Source organism: Spea bombifrons, chromosome 1 (assembly GCF_027358695.1).
Source record: "Spea bombifrons isolate aSpeBom1 chromosome 1, aSpeBom1.2.pri, whole genome shotgun sequence".
Classification (NCBI taxonomy): Eukaryota; Metazoa; Chordata; class Amphibia; order Anura; family Pelobatidae; genus Spea; species Spea bombifrons.
In genome coordinates, this window is record NC_071087.1 from 41156059 (window position 1) to 41177550 (window position 21492).

Here is a 21492-nt window from a genome sequence, read left to right on the forward strand (position 1 = left end):
TCAAACAATGAGATCACTTTATAAACCTTTAATTGCTGGGGTCAGGATCCCCCCAGCAAGGCTAGGACACTGTTTCTAGTTTGTTATAGATTTAGGGCATAATCTTATAATATAGCTTTATTTCTTTCCTTCCTTGAACGCTGGGACCATTGTGCTTCACCGTTGCCATTTCCAAAATAAATATTTTACATATTATATAAATATACACACACACACACACACGTATACACATTAAGTGCAATGCAAACAAGAAGTGGTTATACTAATAAACTTTTTTTTTTTTTTAAGTAAAATAATTATAAAGCAGTGCATTTTTAAATAGCCAAACAATATAAAAACCTTACAAAATTGAAAGTTATTTTCAGCAAAATGTTGCAGTAGAAAAAAAGGCAAACTGAAAGGAGAAAAATAATAAAAACAAAATACATTTATGATAAGTGCAGGTATAACAGTGCAAAGTCTGTGCATTCTGTTGGATCTCTGGAGAGAGGATGAGGTGTCTTTGAAGACCAGCAGGCTGAACATGCTAGAGAGGCAGCCCAAAGGACAACTTAAAGGCCAGTTCAACTGCAATCTCGGTAACAGAGTCATGGAAGCAGACATAGAGCTCCTGAGGCTGGGGGTGCAAGAAAAGTCTCCTGTGATGAAATAGAAATAAATATAAAAAAGCATATAAACTGAAAGTACAAATTATATTATACATACATATATGATAAAGCCACAGTCTTAAATTATTGGCTTCTAAAACCCTGAGAGCCTTACTCTAATTTTGTCTCTGCACTCCTGTGCGGTGTCTCAAAGAAAGGAAAAACAAAAACGGGGACTCATTTTTAGTTGTGTCCCCTTTGAAATCTTACCCTATCACCCAATAAGACATTGTTGGTGCTGATTTCCTCTGGTCTGTCCAGTTTTCAGGACAGCATTCAAATAAGACCCCATGCTCCTTAACTGGACCAAGCCCCACAAAGTCAGCGCAGGTTTTGGAATCAGAAATGTTAGATTTCTAGTAAAAAAAAAAAAAAAGAATAAAAATAAGAAAGGCAGAAAAAGCAGGAATATATTAACAAAAGCTCAATTTTTTTAATGTACAACTTCAAAAACGTATGGCTTATTTTACCCTACAGTGCATCCACCTCTTCATTTAGAGTCTTACCTCTTCATTTAGAATTTCTTGAAATACTGAGCGAATTGACAGACAGCAACGATGAAAGTTCTTGATCACCTGCGGATGAATCGAGCCGCCAAGCTGTTCCACGTCTCTGTGAGTAGGGGAGATGAAGATTCCATACAAACTCTCCAGGTACAGGTAATGAAAAAGGGTATTTTCAGGGCCAGAGGTTAACCTTTAAGATAGACACATTTGCATAAAAGAAACAGTTTAAATATAAGAATAAGTAGATACTTCACAGTATTGGCATAAAAGTACTCACTTTACAGTGTCATAAAGATCTTCTGTTTCTCTCTCTGAAAGGTTCTTTCTCAGGCTTCCCAAATTGAATGGGTTGGGAAGGGAAGATTTCTTCTTGTTAATCTGAGAAGCAAAATTATTTCACATAACCATTGCACCTAAAAAAAGTTAAATCCCTTCAAAAGGGCCATTTAACTAAATTAACAGAATTTTACAGCAAACAGGAACCCTTTGGTCCATCTATTCTGTCCATGTTTTCTTGTTCTTGATCATGTCTTAGACTCAGGATAGCTTTACGCCTATCTCGTGTGTAAGTTCCAGTGTATTGCCATCTACCACACTCTTGGTAAAGTAAAAACATCAGAAGGTTAAAGAACTCCCCAGTGCTACTGAATATTCCACAATTTGTTGGCAACCACAAAAACGATAGACAAGAACTGTTCATCACAGTTTGCCTGTTGTAAGGTTTAAGGAAGCTTCACCAGTACCTTGAACAAAGAGCCACTTCCTCCACTTCCATCTGAGCCGCCTGAACCTTGGGACTCCCGCCTTCCAAATTTTCTGGTCATATCTGGTGTAGATTGGCCCCCAATTCCTGCACAGTCCCTCGTGCCTTCATTGCCATTGTCAGAACCTCCACTACTCCTGGTAGGGCTCTGTCTACGCATCCTTAGAGAGGAGGCAGTTTCTGCAAATAAGCCCTTTTTACTACCTGGCGAGGTTGCCTTTTTTGGAGGCACAACAGAATTAGAGAAACTGTTAAACCTGTCCCGTGATGAGGGAAGAAACCAGTCAGCGCATGACAGGCACGGAGTGGGGGCAGCATTCAGCCTCTCTTCTATGCCAACATCTAATGTTTCTAGTTGAAGAAGAGTTGCTTTTACTTGGTCCACATATATGTAGTCAGGGCTTGGATTCCCAATGGCTTTCGATGTGCAACCACCAGCTTCTAGCAGGGTACACAACATGAAGTGTTTCTGCAATAAAGTAAAAAAACAAAGAATTACAATGAAAAAAAGACCTGGTTAAAAATTGTGCGCAGTAACCAAAGGCACTGTAAATCGAGTGGATCCCTTACCAAGCCCACGATGAGGAGGAAGTACCTAGCCTCAGGCTCACTGTACTCCTCAGCCATAGGAGAGCCACATCTGCCCAAGTGATGGTTCGGATACACTTCTCTCCATACAACCACTTGGCCAATTCTCTCGGACGATAACGGCAGGAGACAGTAATGCCGGCAATACAGGACAATGTCAATGAGGTCATCTTTTGGTAAATGGTTAGACAAAAGGTAACCCTTCAAATGAGAAACAAAGAAGCTTGTGAAGGCAATGAAATAAACACAAAAAAGGAACCCCCCCCAAACAAGATCAAACAAGCCTTTTAAACAGCCACATGTGAATATCTATTGTTTAAATGAACCAAAAGTCAGGAATTTAGGTACTTTTAGTATTTCCAAATGACTCTTGGGCTATGTTCTATTTCTTCACATTTCCTATATTATGTATAACACATCTAGGTCTAAGCAATTTGGTATTTGACATTGAGGATATAACAAAGTAGATGAGTTTTCATTGCGAACATGAGAGCTGAGCAAACGCTTGTAGACATTGTTTCTAGCCTACAACATTCAAGGAAGCTCAGCATCTGCCGACTTTGGGAACGGGAATGCTACCGAGCATGTGCTTTCAGTAGAAACATCTGGGGAAGAAATCTCATTACCTAACTGCAATAACCAAAGAATACCTGCACCGATCTGTAAAATGCATTGGAGTCCATGCAAAACGGACTTCAAGGTGCATTAAAAGATATAAAGTACACATTTAAAACTAGATGTTTTCTCAACTGCATGTATGTATGTATGTAAGGCAAGTGACAGTTTTTCAAGTTTGCCTTACCTTATAGAACAAACACGTCCCCAAGATCATATAAAGCCGTCTCATCTCATAGTAGTCTTCGGACTAGAAGTACAAAGGACAACATTGTCATTTCATGAATAACCATTTTACATTCAAGCTATTCAGAACAGAGCCTTCTGACAAGGTTTATTCATTATACTGGGAGTTTGTAGAGGAATTTGAAGCCATTCAATTACCTTTACTATACATTACACAAGCACGCATACTATGTATTATACATGTTATTACTATACAAGACCATGGGAGGTGCTGGCAAGAATTTTTAAACCTTGACTATGAATTACTAACTAAATAAGCCCCAGAGATAGATGCACATCCATTAAACTGCTAACATTTAAAACAAGCTCTTACTTACCAACTCTGCAAAATCGAGGGCTTCCAAATCACTCAGCACCGTATCAATCTCCACCTGAAACGCAGAACACATTTTCAAACCGCAGAGTTGGTTCTTTTTACAATAAAACTTCAAAAAGTAATGCCTGTTCATTCTGAAAAATGCTTTAATGCATAGTATGGCCTCTTCAAGTAGATGTACCCCCCCCCCAAGATTTCTGAATTCTAGAATTATCACCATCGGATGTGAAAAAGGAGACCGTCATCTATTCTCAAACAACTACCGTTAAAACCCCGCAAAGTTCACACTATATCATTTATTTTAAATAGCATTTTGTAAGGTTTGTGTAAAAAAAAAAAACAAAAAAAAAAAACACATGCACACGGGAAATATTTTTTAGTGTTCTACAGCATTGTATATTTTTGTATAGAATGCCAATTTCTAACCATATATTTGAGGGGGAAAGGCAGTTTCTAGCTCTGTGTTAAAACTAGCGGCCAATTTATTTTCAGACTAAAACAAATAAAAGTTTATACAAGAGCAATAAAAAGGTATGTGTGGGCAGGGCAGAAACAGCAGATCCAAACAGCATAACTTTGCATTTACAATATCATACCCTATAAAATAAATATAATTAACGTAAGACAGAAACGGACAGAAATACTCTATTTCGAGTATTTTGCTGCATTGTTTTTGAAGGTATATGTCGTTATTTAGTGCTGTACATAAGGTCCAATCAATAAATGTTTACTTTATTTATGCAATTCATAGAAAAATACTCCTTACATGGAATAGTCGGGTTCACAAACAGCATTTGTAAAAGACTAAATAGAAAAGCAAAATTAGATCTGCTTTTAGTGTTTTTGTCTCATCGTTAAATAAAAATCTAGAAAACAGATTTGATATCCAAACTCATCATGAGAAGAACTTTAATATACACTGATAAAGTAACACCATATGTGAACAGATTCATTATTTGCGGCTCCCTGTGTGCCCCCTAAATACAATTCCTGCTGTCGTGGGGCGACATAAGCCAAGTATGTTTTGTACTATATTAAATACTCTATAAAATCCATAGCTAAGCACATTCGCGTTTTTACTTTAGACATTTGAGAACTCATGCGCGCAACATCTGCATGGGCCATTAAATAAAGAGGATGGTTGCTTTCATGCAATCACATGAATTCACTGAAGAGTGACAAACATAAAGCTGAAATAACTATAACATGCATGTATAAAGCCCAACTTTTATAAAAAATAATAATAATAGTCACTTCTGGATTAATAACAAACATTGTTGAGATGCATATAGTGAACTTTCAATCAGCATTCTGTATAACATTTTTTAGTAATAATTGAATGAATGAATGAATGAATGAATGAACTGGACAAGACCAATTATTTCATTCTTTATCCAAACATGCCAATCGGTAGTAAATTGTTGTGTGGTGAGCACATAAGACAGGGCTCGACAAATCCCAGGCGCCAGGTCGACTGAGAATTTTGTCCTGGCGCCTAGGCGTTTGTCAGCCTGTTACATCCCCCCAAAAAATGCTGCCACGCGGGGGCACTGCTGCTGCTGTCTGCCCAGCACAGCCACTCCGAGCCCGAGATCACTCACACGGAGTGATTCTGTAGGCTGAAAACGCAATTGCAGGAAAACCAGCAATCGCAATTGGGTTGTGATGCCTGATCGCTCCATGAGAGCGAAAGTGCAGCGTTAACCCCTTCAATGCCGCGATCACGGCATTTTAGGGGTTAATTCCCATTTTGTACGGGGCTCTGCTGCTCGTGGTCTGCCCAGGCAGACCAGCAACAGCAAAAAGGAACCCCCACAAGCCCTTTAATGACTCCTGTAGGCATAGAAGCCTACAGGAGTCATCAAAGAGACCCCTCCCTGCAATGGCTGGTCTATAGACCAGCAATTGCGTCTCAGCTGCCAGAGGCAGCTTCAGGGAGAGGGTTCTTCGGTCTCCACATGAGTGTGGAGACCAGCCCCAACCCTCCCCTGCTGCCTGATCGCTACATGAGATTGACAGTGCAGCGTTATCCCCTGCAATGCCACGAATGTGTCATACACAATTGTGGCATTGAAGGGGTTAACATTTGTCCCCACAAGCTTGTGGGGACTAAATATCAGTCAATGCTGTGCTCCAATGGAACATCAGCATTGAAAGAGTTAAAGAATATTTATCAAAAAAATTATTAAAACATAAAACAGCACTGACCTGAAAGTCCAGGGTGCTTCCAGGTCAAATGCTGTGAGTTTAGTAAGTGGGCTGAGGTTGATCAGATCACTCCTGACCAACTGTTTTAAAAAAAATCCGGGCTCCTAACTTTTTTAGCTGGCGCCTAGATTCACAACAAATTTGTCAAGCCCTGACAGAGGGTATTAAAACAACAACAACAAAAGTTGTTTCACCTTAACGTCCTCGGGTAACGACAGCCACCTTACTCCTGGAACGCTGTCGACAGTTAGTGAACTGCAGGCCTCATAGAACCGAGCCCCATGGTCTGCGTTTGAGCTTAACGTAGACAGCCTGGCCACCCGCTGAAAGAACAGGCTGAAGAAATGATCGAGGCGAGGTGTGTTTTCAGTTTGACAGAAGGCCCTGCAAGACACAGGAATGAAAAATCCGTATCAAAACATTATTTCCTTAAAGCATTTAATACAATGAAAACCAGCGGACGGTATCTGTTTGGCATGCGCCTACCTGTCCAACGTGCTAAACATAATCTTTAAAGTTCTAACAATATCAACGGTCATGTTCTTCAAGTATAAGAGAGGGATTCTGCAAAATAAAAGAGTAAAGGAGCATTACACAGAAAGCTAGAATGATGAAAGACGCAAAGCTCTACCTGGCAAGCTCGAGATCTGTATGAACTTCCTTTGCCACAAAAGAGAGTTATTGTATGAAACAAAACAGCGGCTCTTACCTCTCTGCGGGAACGCCAACAACCAATAACTTATCGGACTCTTTCCAGTACGATACGTGAACCAGCTGACCATCCAATATAAGGGAGGAGCTAAAAATACATAACGTAATCAACATGACATCATTAAAACTAAACTCCAAACACTCTTACCACCGGCTCTTATCCCAATTATTCTGTGAAGTTTCCTCTTCTTATTACATTTTGGTTACATATGTATTTTTTCATGAATCCCTGTGCCATGGGCAGAGTTGCATATCATGGGGGGAGGGGGGGTGTCAAATAAAAGGAATTAAAAAAAAGTTTACATGTGAATATTTAAGAATAAAACTTTTTTCTATAGGGTAGTCTTATATTCAGGCTTTTTCTTGTTTTTCTAAATGAGTATTACAATTTTGGGGGAGGTCGTCGTATAATCGAGCAAATAGGGTAAGGAAAGTACCTCACGATACGTGCAGCTGTCACATTCTGCAGCATATCACTTAGGGTAAGGAATAATCCACGAACGCTTTTAAGTTTCTGTGAGGCTTCTGACACGGGATACTGGTAGAGAATTTCTTGCTGTTCAAAGAAAATAAATACATTTTAAAATGAACATCGATAACAATAAAGTGGCAGATAATTACTTCTCTTTACATTATGCAACACTCATCTGTTTTTTTTATGAGCTGCCCAAAGTGCCAAAGTGGAACAGCACCTTTAAAGCTCATATGATGGTTGGAGCGTCCCTTAATGGGAACAAAAATCTGTTTCCAAATTATTCAAGACAATAAGGAGAAGAATTACAACAGAATCATCTTGCATAAAATACTAATCTAATGAGTTCAACCTCTTTATTGTTTTCGCGCACCACCAACATACTTATTTGCATGCATGCGACAGTTTTATTTCAGAAATCTTTGAGCGAGGGCCAAAGAATGTATAAATACTCTGACCGGATGAACCGGTGGAGAGCAAATCTAGTTTTGAATAAGTAAATCCTTTTAGTGTCAGTGCTTTTTACTGACATCTGCTCAGCAGATTGCATTCAAGTGCATTGAGGTAGGAGGTCTGAAGCTTAGTTCAATATTAAACATATTTCACACATCAATGTTAAACGAATGACATCCTGCCCCTGCATGTCAATGCTTTTTCTTAGTCTGGGAGATAAATTATTTTTCAGTCTGCCGGTGCCTTCCTGGGCCCTACCCCTCTAATTTTAGGGGAAATTCCCTGTCCTGTACCGTGGAGCTGGATGCGTCTACCTGCCAGCTTCTACCCAGTGTCCTTACACTACTGCTGCTGCTGCTTTACCACCTTCCTAACGCTCAGGGATCAATTCATCACAATAGTTACATTTTTGTAGAATTCGCTGCTGAAAGTGTGTATCCATTGGTGCAGTGCTGCTGCTGCTGGCCCTTTGTGAATACCCCTCAATTTTGTTCCTGAATCAAAAAAGCCCCCCCCCTGTGAATTTCATCTGAGCCAAAGTTTGTTATCTGAAAGTGAACGCAGCAAAAACAAAGAAAAATGTAGTGTGAATCAGTTTTGCTTGCTGTGCCCAGTCTACTACCTATGCAATTAGTAATTACAACACAGTTCATATTTTTAAAGAAGGTCCAGCATCCTCCAAGTTCATAGAACTTCACTAACCAGGTGGGGTCCAGGTCTTCAATTGGAAAAATATATGCACCTTAGTAGAGGCATTTCCTCTACAGAGTCAAACGGGCAAGATGCCAGTAAAGAGTCTCCTTGACAAAAAACGTAGCTATGAATGAGAACATGGCTTAGTAGATGGGTTTTTTACTGCACACTAAGCAAACTGGGCATTTACCGCATTTGCTCGATTATAAGACGAGGTTTTTCAGAGCAAATGCCCCTTGTCTTCTAATCGGGGTCGTCTTATAATCAGACCTCAAATAGAGGTCTGACTATGAGACTAAGATCCAGATCCCCCGCACCGCTGCAGGGGACCTGGATCCTTCTGTCTCCCCCCCCCACACACACTTACCGATGCTTCCAATTTCCTGCTGTATACTGGGGCAGCGGGTTGACGTCCACACAGACAACCCCCGCTGCTAACCACACCTCCTCCCGGCTGCAGCGCAAGTTGTCTACGCGGATCGCGTGGACGTCAACCCGCTGCCCCGGTATACAGCAGGAAATTAAAAGCACCGGTAAGTGTGTGGGGTGGGGGGGGGGGAGACAGAAGGATCCAGGTCCCCTGCAGCGGTGCAGGGGATCTGGATCTTAGTCTCATAGTCAGACCTCGATTTGAGGTCTGATTATAAGACGACCCCGATTAGAAGAAGAAGTGCTAAATGTGGGGGAGACAGAAGAAAGACTGCTGTCCCGGTATACAGCAGGAAATTGGAAGCCCCGGTAAGTGTGTAAGTGTGTGTGGGGGGGGGAGTGTTAAATGGGGGCATAGGGCATTTCTGGAGGCAGAGTGCTCTATGAAATGCCTTTTAACCCCCTGAACGCCACTCTGCCTCCTGAAATGCCTTATACCTCCCTATATGCCACTCTGCCCCATAATATGCCTTTTAACCCCCTAAATGCCAGAGTGGCATATAGGGGTATAAGGCATTTCTGGAGGCAGAGTGGCACATAGGGGGTTAAAAGGCATATCATGGAGTGGCAAGCCTGGGGGCAGATGTGCGTAACTGGGGGGCAGGTTGGAAAATACAAGGAAATAAAAACAAAAAAATATTTTTTTCAATCATAGCTTTTATTAAAAAATGTAATAGTTTACATGAATTAACATGAATTACCATTAACTGGTAAAACTTTTTTTCCTATAGGGTCGTCTTATATTCAGGCTTTTTCTTTTTTTCCTAAATTAATATTCAGATTTTGGGGGGTCGTCTTATAATCAGGGTCGTCTTAGAATCGAGCAAATACAATAAATGTAGAGCCGCAAAGGGGAAACAAAACTGAGAAGGAACCAGATTCCATGGCTATAACAAAAGAAGGGTCTGGTTAGAACCCTCGAATGCCCTCCAGTGCAATGATATAGTCCTAGCAATAAGTGCACACCTAGGGAGTGAACACAGGCAGCTATGCACACAACCGTCAACAGGATAAGTAAAAGAATCACAAAGAGTTACCTATATTACACTGCTCACCCGTGTATTGCTAAAGCAAAAACAGTTACCACCAGTCGGGATTCAAATTCATCTCAGGAGCAATACTGACCTTACCCGCTTTTCTGATATGTTGCTTCAATAAGCAGCAAAAAAATAAAAAAAAATACTAAAACAAATAAACTTGGGGATATGAATCTAAAATTTTACAGAGACAGTCTGGAGGACACTTTGGCATCAAGGAGCTGAAAGAGGAAGCTGTTTTGGGGGAAAGAAGGTAGGGGGATTATGTTTTTTTCTGTGGTAGGCAATAAAGCATACCTCCACCAAACAGGGGCGATACAGACCACACTCTCCACTGGTCTCTCGGCAAAAAAAAACGAGTGGCCGCAAGAGCAGAAGCACTGGTCTGTAGACTTTATCTGAAGGTGATTTGGGCCAGCCTCACAAGCACTCTCATACCACCTGAGATAGAACATCACGAATAGCACTGGCATGACTAGGGTGAGCTCTTTCTATACGAGTCTGTCCTGTTTTGCGGCAAAGCTCATCAAGTATGCAGCTGAGGAGAAATGGGTGTTAGATTTTGTAAAGAATCATGTACCTTTTGCGCCTTTTTACCTTTTTTCCTTGTTACCACACATCTTCATATTTACCCCTAGACGAAAGGTGTCGGCACATGGAATCCCCTTTTCCCAAAAATACCCCATTTCCGACAACTTCTACAGAACACTTACCTCTTCTTTGGATGAATCAGAGTCTAAATGCAACGTGAGGTACATGACGATATGAGGCATCCCTTGTAAGACGTGCTGGTGGTTTACGTACTCTTCTCCCCAGATGAGCTTTGTCAAATTACTCATAGGGGCTGCTGTGCAAGTTTGTTGTTGGAGGGCTTGTGCATCAAAAGCAGGGGTTTCAAATGTCAGCTTCACCTAGAAAACAGGAATAGAAAACATATTTGTATATCACTTTTTACACCTTCCTATCATTTGTTACCATAGAGGCAAAAAATCCTAAACAAAGGCTATCAGAGAGGTGCAAACGCCCCACCTAATAAGTATCCGATATTTTTAAATAAGCTAAATTACTTACTCAATGAAAATACTGGGGAAAATATCACACAATAGAGAATCAGAAGTTCCTTACCTGCATTGGGCCAGGGATGCAAGATAAAACTCTCTCAATATTTTCAGTGTGAACTTCCACATCATTAACAGCGACTAAGGCATCACCTATTAAAATATAATCTCATTAAAAAAATATATATATCAGCTCAACACAAAAATGTACTTTTTTGTACCAACTTTTAACATAACAAGCATGCCGACACCTCCAGAAGTTCTTTCAACATTTAAGAGCAAGAAAACACCAAATATATATATATTTTTTTTTTTTTGCAGGTGAAGAATTCCATTTCTGATATTCTACAAACAGAAGTTGCCTGATGTACTGTGGCAATAATTACAAATCCATGATTAAAACCAACATATGCCACAATCAATTCCCTTTTTTGCCAAGTTATTTTGTGTTCAAAACACATATACATTTTATATCCGATATCTGTATAAACACACACCATTTCTCCTTACCAATTAGGATCCGACCATTCCTCATTGCAGGGCTACCTTGGACAAAGCCATGAACAACAATTTTTTCATGTATAGGCCTTCTCTGGGTTGCATCTTGGTTGCCTTGCTTGTCTACTCTGTTACTGTTCCGTGGTGGCTGGTGAATAATGCCAATAAGCCCCTCCAGCAGACAGAGTTCCTCCTCTGGTCCCTTTTCAAATATATGGTTTGGATTCACATACAGCCAGGTATCCTTGTACTGATGATGCACCATCAACCCTGTCTTATGATTGGAATGATGCTTGAGGATAGAGGTTGGTCCTGTTTGACCATTACATCTCGCTGTAGCTTTTTTGCCGCTGTCCTTCTTCTTTAGCATTTTTGCGAGTGTTTTGAAACGTGGCTCAGCTTTCTTTTTATCTTTAAGCATATCCTCTGCGATAACCTCTGCTTCATTTTCACAAAACCTGACATGGTTACCCGTAGGAGACTCTAGAGGATTGGGAGGTAGAAGGGTCTCTTCTTCTCCTTCGCTCAGTTCAAGGTAGAAGAGCTCCCCATTCTTCTGTACACTGTCCAACCATTCAGGCTCGAGATCACTGAAGGACAACACTGAGTTAGTAATGATGGATATGTCAAGTAGAAAAAGAGTTTATAACAAAACAGCGTGAAACATTCTTTCAAACATCAGTTTCATTATTTCTTAGGACCAGGAAGACAGATAGTCTTTTTTTTTATTATTGTTATATTTATTATGTCCCCTTTACTGTAATGTTTACAATGTTGGTAATATTTTTACAACTATTTCAAATAGTACTGCTGATTCTTTAGTACTAGAAATCTAATGTCATAACTCATATAGCATCGATACCAAGTAACACTTGATCAGACCAAACATTTAAGCAATCTTGGTTTGGTTGGGCGGTTTACTCTGGTACTAGCGGTGCATGAATGAGGGTATCCCATTTGCATTAAGTCACAACAGCTGCAATTGCTTTACATATAACAGCAGAGGTAGAAAATAACAGCATTCAATGTTGACTTTAAGGAGTAGACAATTGCCACATAGAAAAACCATGTATGAACTAATTTGGGGGAAAGAGAGGTTCAAAAATGGGACCAGCACGAATATCTTCAAAGTCAGTGTACAAAGTAAAAAGTATTTGATCAAGAGCTGAAGCACCCTGGTACATTCAAGGATCACCCCATTCCCCCACATACACAACCAAGGGTGCAAGCCAGACATCTGTACCAGATAAACATACGTCTCTGCACCATCACATGTAGAAATACTGATGTAAATTATTTGGTTTACTTAACAAGGATCAACCATTTAGGACAATATATTCATAAGACTGAGCAATTAAAGGGAGACTCCAGCTATCATATGCATTGGCTTTTTTTAACACGCCCCCAGCTAAATGTCGTGGCAGGAGGCTATATGCCTGGACGTGATATACTTACCTTCAGTAAACTCCAGCTCAGGGAGCACTGTGAGCGGGTGACTCTTCAAACCCCTATTCACATGTGTGGAATGGGCGGCCATTATTTTCTATAGGAGCAATTTCCTAGAACTGATTAACTACTTCAAGCAGCCAATCAGTGTCAAGAACAGCCGGACCATGGAGGAAGGCAGCTGATGACAGTAACGTTGTTGCTGAACCTGTTGTGAAAGCCCTCTTTGGAACTCTAGTGGGCACAGGTGGCATTTCAAAACCTGTACAAAAGGAACACTCCAGCCATCATACACATATTATAGCCAAGATGTCCTTTCATGATGCCCCCTCCCCCAGATATTTTCCATGCAGGAGATGCATGAGCTAAACACATCTTCTGACGCATGATATAATTAATGTCAATCAGATCTAAACACTCCTGTCTGCCTGAACCAGCCAATCAACAGCAAGTAAGTGTTCTCACGCTACCTGACCCCACTGAGTGCCTCACGTCACTCACTTCACCACGCACCCACAGGAACGCATAGTGTGCATGATTTGCAATGGCAGAAGACAGGCAGTGGTGTGGCAAATATCCAGCAAATGCTGGAGTCAGTGTGTAAATGTATAGTGCCAGATTCAGTGTGTATGTGTCCATCCTGGTACAATTAGTATTTTTATATACGTATAGCTTTAGCCAGCGAGTGTTGTGCCAGTGTGTATGGCACTGTTTATGTCACAGTATGGCATTAGTATAAGTTTGTATGCCAGCATATAGTGTTAGTGTGCATGTGTATTAGTGCATCGTGTTAGCATGTGTGTACAGGAGCAAACATTAGTATGTGTGTGTGTTAGTGTTTGTAAGCATAAGATGTTAGTGTTTGTTCCTGTATGGTGTATAAATGTATGTTAGTGTATGTCAAGGCTCAGCATTTTATGAAAATAAAGAAGAAAAAAGCTGGCTCCTAGAACCAAACCAAGTTTGTCAATGCCGGGTTTTACATAGAACCATGTATAATATCATCTGTCATACACAATGAACGCAGTTTGGCTCAATAACTACAATATAAGTTTATTTACAAGGGGAAACTTTACCATGGGCTAAGAGAAGAAAGTAATTTTTTAATTTTAAATGTGTACAATTTTAATCACAGCTAGCAATAAAGAATGCATTCAAACAGTTTGTGAATAAATAGCATATTAAGTTGAAATCTAAAACTGCATTATAAGCCATTCTGTCTTGCAATATGTTCCAAGTTTCGATAAGTTGAAGTTGGTATTTCATGTTGATGAAAAGACCAAAGGCCAATTTCAAGCCAATGTATAGGATCCAGAGCGTAAGGGAGAAGTGAATTTTCTTCTGTCGGTGCTTAACAAACGTAAACCTCTTTTATCCTCTAAGAGACTGATGGTGCAAGGTTTCCATGCAGCTTCTGCCATGTATAGACCCCCTGCCTGGTTTTTACCTAGAATAACATAGAGCTTGTGTGGATTATTTCATCACATCTCCTCCACAGTCAGCGAGGGCCACTCAGTAAATCCTCAATGCCCTGCTTCATACAGAGGAGACAAATTAAGCAAAAAGCAAGTTCCCCCTCTCCTCTCTTTCTTTTATAAAAACCATGGGAATGAAAAACAGATGCCCCCTCCAAAGACAGAAACTGTTGGTATCTGCATTTTAGTATTCAGCCGCTGCAGCATTTATACAGAACAGCCTCATTCAATTGTGGCTTTCAGATCAGGGATTGAGTAAACAAGCATATCCACAAGCGCTGGAGAACTGCTTTGAAATGTTCAACATGAATGACAACTTTCTAATACTCCCACAGCTTTCTCTCTTACAACCACTGGAGGACCTTTAAAGAAAGAGAGAAAGGGAGAAAGAAAAGCTTGCGTTGCCCCGTCAGACTTTTTCAGAGTTAGACAATTATGTGAAACTCAAAGCATGGATTAGAACATTGCATTGCCACTAAAAGAAGCCAGGTTAAAGAGACACAGTCTCAGTCACAAATATAGAAATATAATAAAGATGGGTTCCTCATTGAATCCATTAAATGTTGCCCATGCTCAATGAACTGGGACTCGTTTGGATTTTTGGGGAGTCCTCCTACACACTGGCATTGTGCTTGGTGTTAGAGGATGCCCTACAGGGCACATCATCACCGGGCCCCCACATTTATTTAATGGGTTAATGCAGAACAAACTATTTGGTCTATTGTAATCAAACCCTAATTTGCATGCTGATCCTAGTTGCTTTTACAGTTTTAAAGTTTACAAACATCGTAGATTTTGAACAATAAAACCGTTCTCCTTGAGGAACTCCCCTTAACCAAGTCTTGGCTGGTTTTGGGTGGGTTTTCACCCCTTAAGTAATTGCAAGATCTCCAAAATGCTGTAAACAAAGACCTAGGAAGAAATTACATTTTAGAAACCAAAAACCCCAACGGGTCCCGTAAGTCTTGGTGCCATCACAACCCCAATTATTGACCTTTTGGGAAAACGCTAGACCTCATGCTTGAGTTACAGTCGTCAAACATGGGGGGGGGGGACATCACACATACAATACACCAAACCAACTAACAGCAAGCCCCATCGATCTGAACCCAGACACAACTCAGATCATTCGGTTCCAGCATTAGCTATAATCTACCTTAACTCAAACAGAGCCCATAGTGTTGATTATAATAAGAAACAGTAATTAAAGTCAAATATTTGTATTAAGGAAGTCAATTAGTTAATAGTGAGATCAGATTACATTACTAGAATAACGCTTCGTAATCTAATACAGACACGTAATGAGCAACTGGCAAGTCCTGCCATTGTACAAATCCTGTAAACAAACACGGCAGATGCCCTCGCTCGCACATGATAAATATATTGGAAAAGGACCCCCAAGACGTTACCAGCTCAGAGAAAAGAAAAAAAAAGCAAGCATCACATGTAGACATTTCTAAGGAGCGGAAAAAAAAAAAAACCACAACATGAGGCCAGTGGGGACCAAACATCTAGGTCTATTTACCCAGCTCTGGACAGAGCATGTCCATACATGTACCATTTAGCTACCAGGAATTCCCCCACTGGGGGGGCTTTTAATAGTGACCAAACCCAGACAGCAGCTTCATTGACTGCATTCGCTCAGACATATCACTGCATTCGAGACTAAGCATAAGGTCGCAAAATATAATTTGGGAACACATCCACCCAAACACGACTCCTCGTCAGTGCTAGATTTCATAACGTAATCTACAATCTCAGCTTATTTATAGACGTACCATTGGGTGGAAAACTGCCATTGTGCCAGCGCGTATTGGTAGCAATTGCAGAGTGTGCTGCGCCATTAGCCCATTGGGCATTTGCCCAGTTTACCAGATGGCCAGTGCAGGCCTGCTCCTGGCGCCATTCTAAATCACCCCACTGTACTTTTTCCTTTGAGAGAAACTTCTAAATAGAAGGAGAAAGCAGAAGACGGGCAATGACAGATAAACAGGCGTAGGAACCCAAAGCACATCATCCCCAAAATATCCACATGTGTAGATACATGATGACACGTCACCAAGACAGCAACACAGAATTCTGCTTCATTGTAAAAAAAGAAAGAAAAGAAAATGTTTTGATGTCATCAGGGTAAACAGGGTCTCTTACTTGTCACAAAAACACTTATCACAAAAACACTTTGAGTCACCATGTATGACCTTTTAATTGTTTCCTGTTAATCCCTGTCCCTGCCCATCACAAGGACCCCGAGGGCTACCCTATCACAGGCTGTAATACATCACCAGCCATAACTTTTGGCACATTTACTTTTACTGGTCGGGAATCGGATTCTCCTGGATGAGGGTTACCTGGAGCAGCAGCTGCTGCAGTCGGTGTAGGATGATGAGCGGGTGTCTGTAGACTGACTGTCCCATCCTCGTCCCGGCTCATCCTCCGCCTGCTTCGGTATCTTGTCCCTTGTGGCATCCATGTCCTGACAACCCGCCAGCTGCAGGCACGTTCACTCACACTCCGCTCATACTACACCTACAAGGCACAACACAACCTAAAACACCACAATACGGCTACTGTGTGTTACGAAGCAGCGTAAAGTCGTGCAATCACGCAGGCCGGTACCGTCTCTCCGAGTTGTACAACACCGCTCGGGATGCCCATACTTTACAGGTACAACCTTTCAGCGTTTGTAGCAACAGGCTCTCAGGTAAGAGACACTGTCTCTCACCCAGGTTTAACCTCGGTGATTGGCTGAACGGACACATGTGATCGCTGCCTCCCCGGGACTTCTGGGTTTTGTAGTCCTACCCATAGGCTGTCCTTTGCATCAAGGCAGCGAGGCTAACTACACTTCCCAGCATCCTCTGGGAGCGCAAATTTCAAACGGCCGCCGACTACCAAACAGAAGAGTTTGAGTTGGTGTATTTGTCAAGTACCCAGAGATAAAAAGCGAATGCTGACCGGAAGGAGAATAGACCATTCCGGTGAAATTGGAGGCTTGCTTACCCTGTGTGTGCTTTACTAAGTACATGAAAATAAAGCGGTGCCTGAAGCTGTCCAAGTCAAACCCAACAATAATCACTTCATATAATATACATCTTAGAATATATATATATATATAATCTATTAATATTTCATTAACAACAAAAAAATGTAGGAAAGGTATATGCAGATTTTAGAATGTAAGCTCATGAGTGAGGCCCACCATTCCTACCAGGAAGGGTTTTCTGACATAAGGTTAGATTGTACAGCACAGCGGAATATGTCAGTGCTTAACGATAACAGATTTGTTATGTTAAGAAACTAAAATGATTGCTATTGGTAAGTGAGGTTTTTAGTATTCTGAATTTCCTCACCCTCCAGCTAAATGCCCTGGAGGATTTGCATTTGGAGGATGCATCTCCCTGCATGCAGTGTGTATGTGTAAAGTCTTCCCATTGATTTGGATGGGAGCACTTCCTGACTTTGATTGACAGCTTCAAGCAGCCAATGAGTGCCAAGAAATGTTGGATTGTGAAAGAAGAAAGGTGTTTTGCAGCATAGCTGTGTCAGTTCAGTGTTTTATTTAGTCCCTACTATCACTCTTGTGATTTGGGGGTCTCTTATGACCACGTAATGCTGACATAACACATGTATGTGGTACTTACGTGCTCAGGAGAAGTTTACTTTTAATTAAACAAGTATTTAACGTTTCAGAAGAAACTTATGTTTTGTGTTTTCTTTCTTGTTCCAGGTAGCTCAATGTGAAGCTTCCATGCCAAAATGTGCTTGGCACGTCCAAAGGTAGATCTAAACCTTGAAATCCTGGGTTCCTGTTAGATTTGTAGGGAAATCACCCAGTAGGGTGACCTGTTCAAATGTCAAGTTTAAAAACTGTTGAATGCAGGTGGTCGTATACTACACATTTATATTGGCCTAGATGTAGAAAGGGCCGTTTGTAGCTGTTGTTATATCGGCCACCTGAGGTTCCTGGGTGACCTGTCGGGATGGTTACTGGTCACAGGACAAAAATATTTCAAATGAACAAGAAGGGCTTGTAAAAAGCAAAGCTTTTAGAAAAGTGGAGTAAATTATATGTACTGGATCAGATACTTGTAATGATCATGAACATGTACAATACAGTATTTGTATATTTGTATATTTTGTGTTATGCACATGTTCTATGTGTTAAAAAAAAGTTTGCTTTAAAAGTTACTTTTCATAACCCAAAATCACACTCAAAATATAATTTTGAAATGCTTAAGGTTTTTAAACGTTACATTAACACTGAACTTTTGTTAGCGAATATGGTCTGATATAGTTACAGTAACTTGGAGAGTTTTTAGTTAAGGCAAGACGATATGTTTGTAAACCATGTAATACATGGATATTGGTGATAGCTCTGTAATAGTAGTAAACCAAAGTACGGTAATTAAAAGAAGGAGAATTGCTGTAACTGGGGTTATGGATGTCTGTTGCCAAAATTCTGTACTATATTGGACAGTTGGCAACAAGGAGTTTGTAACTTCAATTGCAATTTAAGTAAAGCAACATGCTCTGTTTCATTCAGTTGGGTTGACTCTTTTTATGAGTGATCACAAGGACAGATGTCTTGCCAAAAACTATTTATTTGCTCAGAGACAAGGACAACTTAATTTAGTATCAGCTCACTTTATCAAAGTAGATTTTATAGCACAAAAATGCATCACTTTACTCCTAGGAATGTAATGAACTCACAAATATGTAGACTCATTACCCAAGGGATGCCTCACACAAGGCAATCAATGGGGTTTATTTACTAAATGAAGAGTAAATAAGTAGCTCCTTGACTGTTTGTTATGAATGTCCAACCCCAATAAGTTTCTGCTGTATTAGGAGCTGTATAGTTAAATCAGTTAAATATAGTTAAATCAGTGGGATTTATTTAAAGTTTCGTCACACATTGAAATATACATTATGCAGGGCCAGCTTAGCCGTTCACATTGGCCAGACTTGCTAATGTTGGCCCTCTATTATAAATAGTGAAGGGACAGAGTTAAAAATCACAACTCTCCTGCCAACACTCCTTAAACTACAATGTGTTAGCAAAAAAGATGCATAATAAGATTTTGCCAATTCTGCATTTTTCTCAACAAAAGCAAAATCGTCCAACTAATCTCTAAAAGCCATGTAACAGTTAACTGGATGTGATTGGTTCTTGGCTCTATGGGGCATAGAGTGAAGAACCAATCAAGCTAAGAATACACACCAAGCCTCTGCAGGATAGTGCAGCGTGCATTGAAGAGACGTGCTGTAGGATAGTGTTTTGTGTGGAGAGGAGAATACAAAATATAGAGAAGAAAGAAAGAGTGAAGAGAGTAGAAACCACAATCATCCCTTTAGTTAATAAACCCATTTATCTTTCCCTGTTATAACAACCAAAAACATGTAAGTAATATTGGCCAGAAAGATTTGGTTAAAAAATGCAGATATTGCTTAGTAAATAATATAGGGATTAAGTCGTACATGCAGGACCTTTATGAAGGTAAATGTTATAGAAAAACATGTAGGATGCCTATATGTCCTGTTAAGTGTAAGCTTTTAAACAGCATATATACCCTATAACCTTATACAAAGTCCCCTATGTTCTAATAACATGATCTGACAATTTGTGAATGTGGTCTTTTTTAGCTACATTTCATATACTGTACACATATTATATAATGTATTATATATATATATATATAATTATCAACCAAATCTTTGGTTTCAAATCTAGTAATAATGTGCAGTTTACTATAGTGACAATATATGCTCTAATTTGACTAAACAAAGAGTTAACAGCAAAAAAGATTGCTACTGTCACTCCGATTATAGAACAAGCTCAATTACACTTCCCAGTGCAGTAGAACCGTGCATTTAGTGGTTCAAATAAGCCTGGAAAGTTTACAAATATATATATATTTACCAAGGCATTTGCAATGGATCAAAACAGTATAACACTGCGGCAATGAAAATCTGATCTCATAGTTATAACTTTCGATACCCCATTAAAGTCAAACAGCGGGCAATACAACAGCTTCAAAATCTTTGCCAGTCCAGCAATTGTGGAATACAACCCCCATCATGCTCAGCCATATCTGCAGGAGAGGTTTAGTTTCAACTAAGTGGCTTCCTGATGTGTTAGGAAGACCCAACTGCAGTGATCCTCTCTGACACGATCAGTTTGGCTGGTCCTGTATAAGGCGTAATTAAATCAGTGAGCCTATATAACTATTCAAAAAGTAGTTGCAGCTATCTGTTCTTGTCGTTGACACCTGCCATGGTTGGCGCTTAATAATGTACTTTAAAGTCACTAAGTTGAAAACACAAACTTATAATCGCCTGCTTAAATGGGAAAAAACAAAACATTTTTGAAAGTACCAGTAACATTGTATATGGAGGTCGTTTGACTGGTGTGGCCTGCAATGTAAAAAGTGGTTTATAACTACAATGGTGCATGTGTCTAGAGCACTGACCAATCATATTATGCAGAAATCACTTCTGCCTTTTAACAGCAGTCTAATGTCTGTAGCATTGACAACGTTTCTCAGTACAAGACGTGCTTTCCTCACTCACCTGTGCAGTAAGATGTTCTGCACTGAGTCCAAATCATCCAGGTTCTTCATTAAAGCTCTTGGGATAACGTGACTTCCAACGTTAAACATGGTCCACTGAATAAGTCAACTAAGTTCATGGCACTGAAGGAAAAGGGGGATATCATCAAAAATCCTTACAAATGCTCGTTACGTTGCCTGGCTATAAGGGTAAATTGGTAACTTTTGTTGAGAGAAGCAGCAATTCAAGAGTGCGCAGTCTTGAGTTTAGCATATTGTGGGATGCTGAGCGTGTTCCCAGATCTCGGGTAAGCCTGTTTTTTGTGTATCTCATCCTTCAGTCTGGCTCCATCAGACGGTGGGTGGCTGTAGAAGTGCAGGAGTCCCCGGTCCCCTCCTCCCAGGGAGATCCTGTGTGAAGCGGTGGCTGCGCTAGGAGTGCAGTAATAGTCTGCCATCCTCTCTCCTGTCTCTCACTTTACTCTACTGAGCTTCAGCCCTCCCCACTCCCCATTCATCCAGCAGGCGTCAGGCAACGAACTATGTGGAGATGCATGCTTCACAATATACAGGCTGGGAGAAAACAGTGCACCGGGTTCCTGGGATTTGGAGGCTGGCTGCTCCATCACAAAACGATTGATACTGCCATGCGGTCACATATGAGATTGGAATATGGTTTTTCAGAATCACTACAAAAATGATTGCAGCTATTTTTTCATCATTAACTACTAATGAAATGTCAGTTGATCTTTAGGCATTTATGTGATTGCAAAAACACAAAGT

At 40.4% G+C, this 21492-nt stretch overlaps 1 protein-coding gene across 2 annotated transcripts; it reads right to left on the reverse strand.

The window, feature by feature from the left end:
* Positions 1 to 363: 363 nt before the first annotated feature.
* INTU (inturned planar cell polarity protein) lies at positions 364 to 20887 on the reverse strand. 2 transcript variants are annotated; one of them, XM_053461384.1, is made up of 16 exons: positions 20732 to 20887; positions 11253 to 11830; positions 10810 to 10895; positions 10398 to 10595; positions 7038 to 7156; positions 6599 to 6688; positions 6376 to 6453; positions 6084 to 6273; positions 3683 to 3736; positions 3307 to 3369; positions 2487 to 2705; positions 1897 to 2385; positions 1431 to 1531; positions 1154 to 1343; positions 858 to 1003; positions 364 to 638 (listed from the first exon to the last, which is right to left on the reverse strand). In XM_053461384.1, the coding sequence occupies exons 1-16, from the start codon at positions 20818 to 20820 to the stop codon at positions 527 to 529; spliced, it is 2802 nt and encodes a 933-aa protein (XP_053317359.1). In that variant the 5' UTR covers positions 20821 to 20887; the 3' UTR covers positions 364 to 526. The 2 variants fall into 2 exon arrangements, with proteins under 2 accessions (XP_053317359.1, XP_053317350.1); XM_053461375.1 differs by lacking the exon at positions 20732 to 20887 and adding an exon at positions 16510 to 16865.
* Between the last annotated feature and the right edge of the window lie 605 nt (positions 20888 to 21492).

Coding starts and splice junctions, on each gene's coding strand:
- INTU (XM_053461375.1), bottom strand. CDS start 16,631: ATGGATGCCACAAGGGACAAGATACCGAAGCAGGCGGAGGATGAGCCG. Junction 11,831..16,509: donor TGCAGCAGCTGCTGCTCCAG/GTAACCCTCATC, acceptor GTTGTCCTTCAG/TGATCTCGAGCCTGAATGGT. Junction 6,274..6,375: donor ATGTTTAGCACGTTGGACAG/GTAGGCGCATGC, acceptor TGTGTCTTGCAG/GGCCTTCTGTCAAACTGAAA.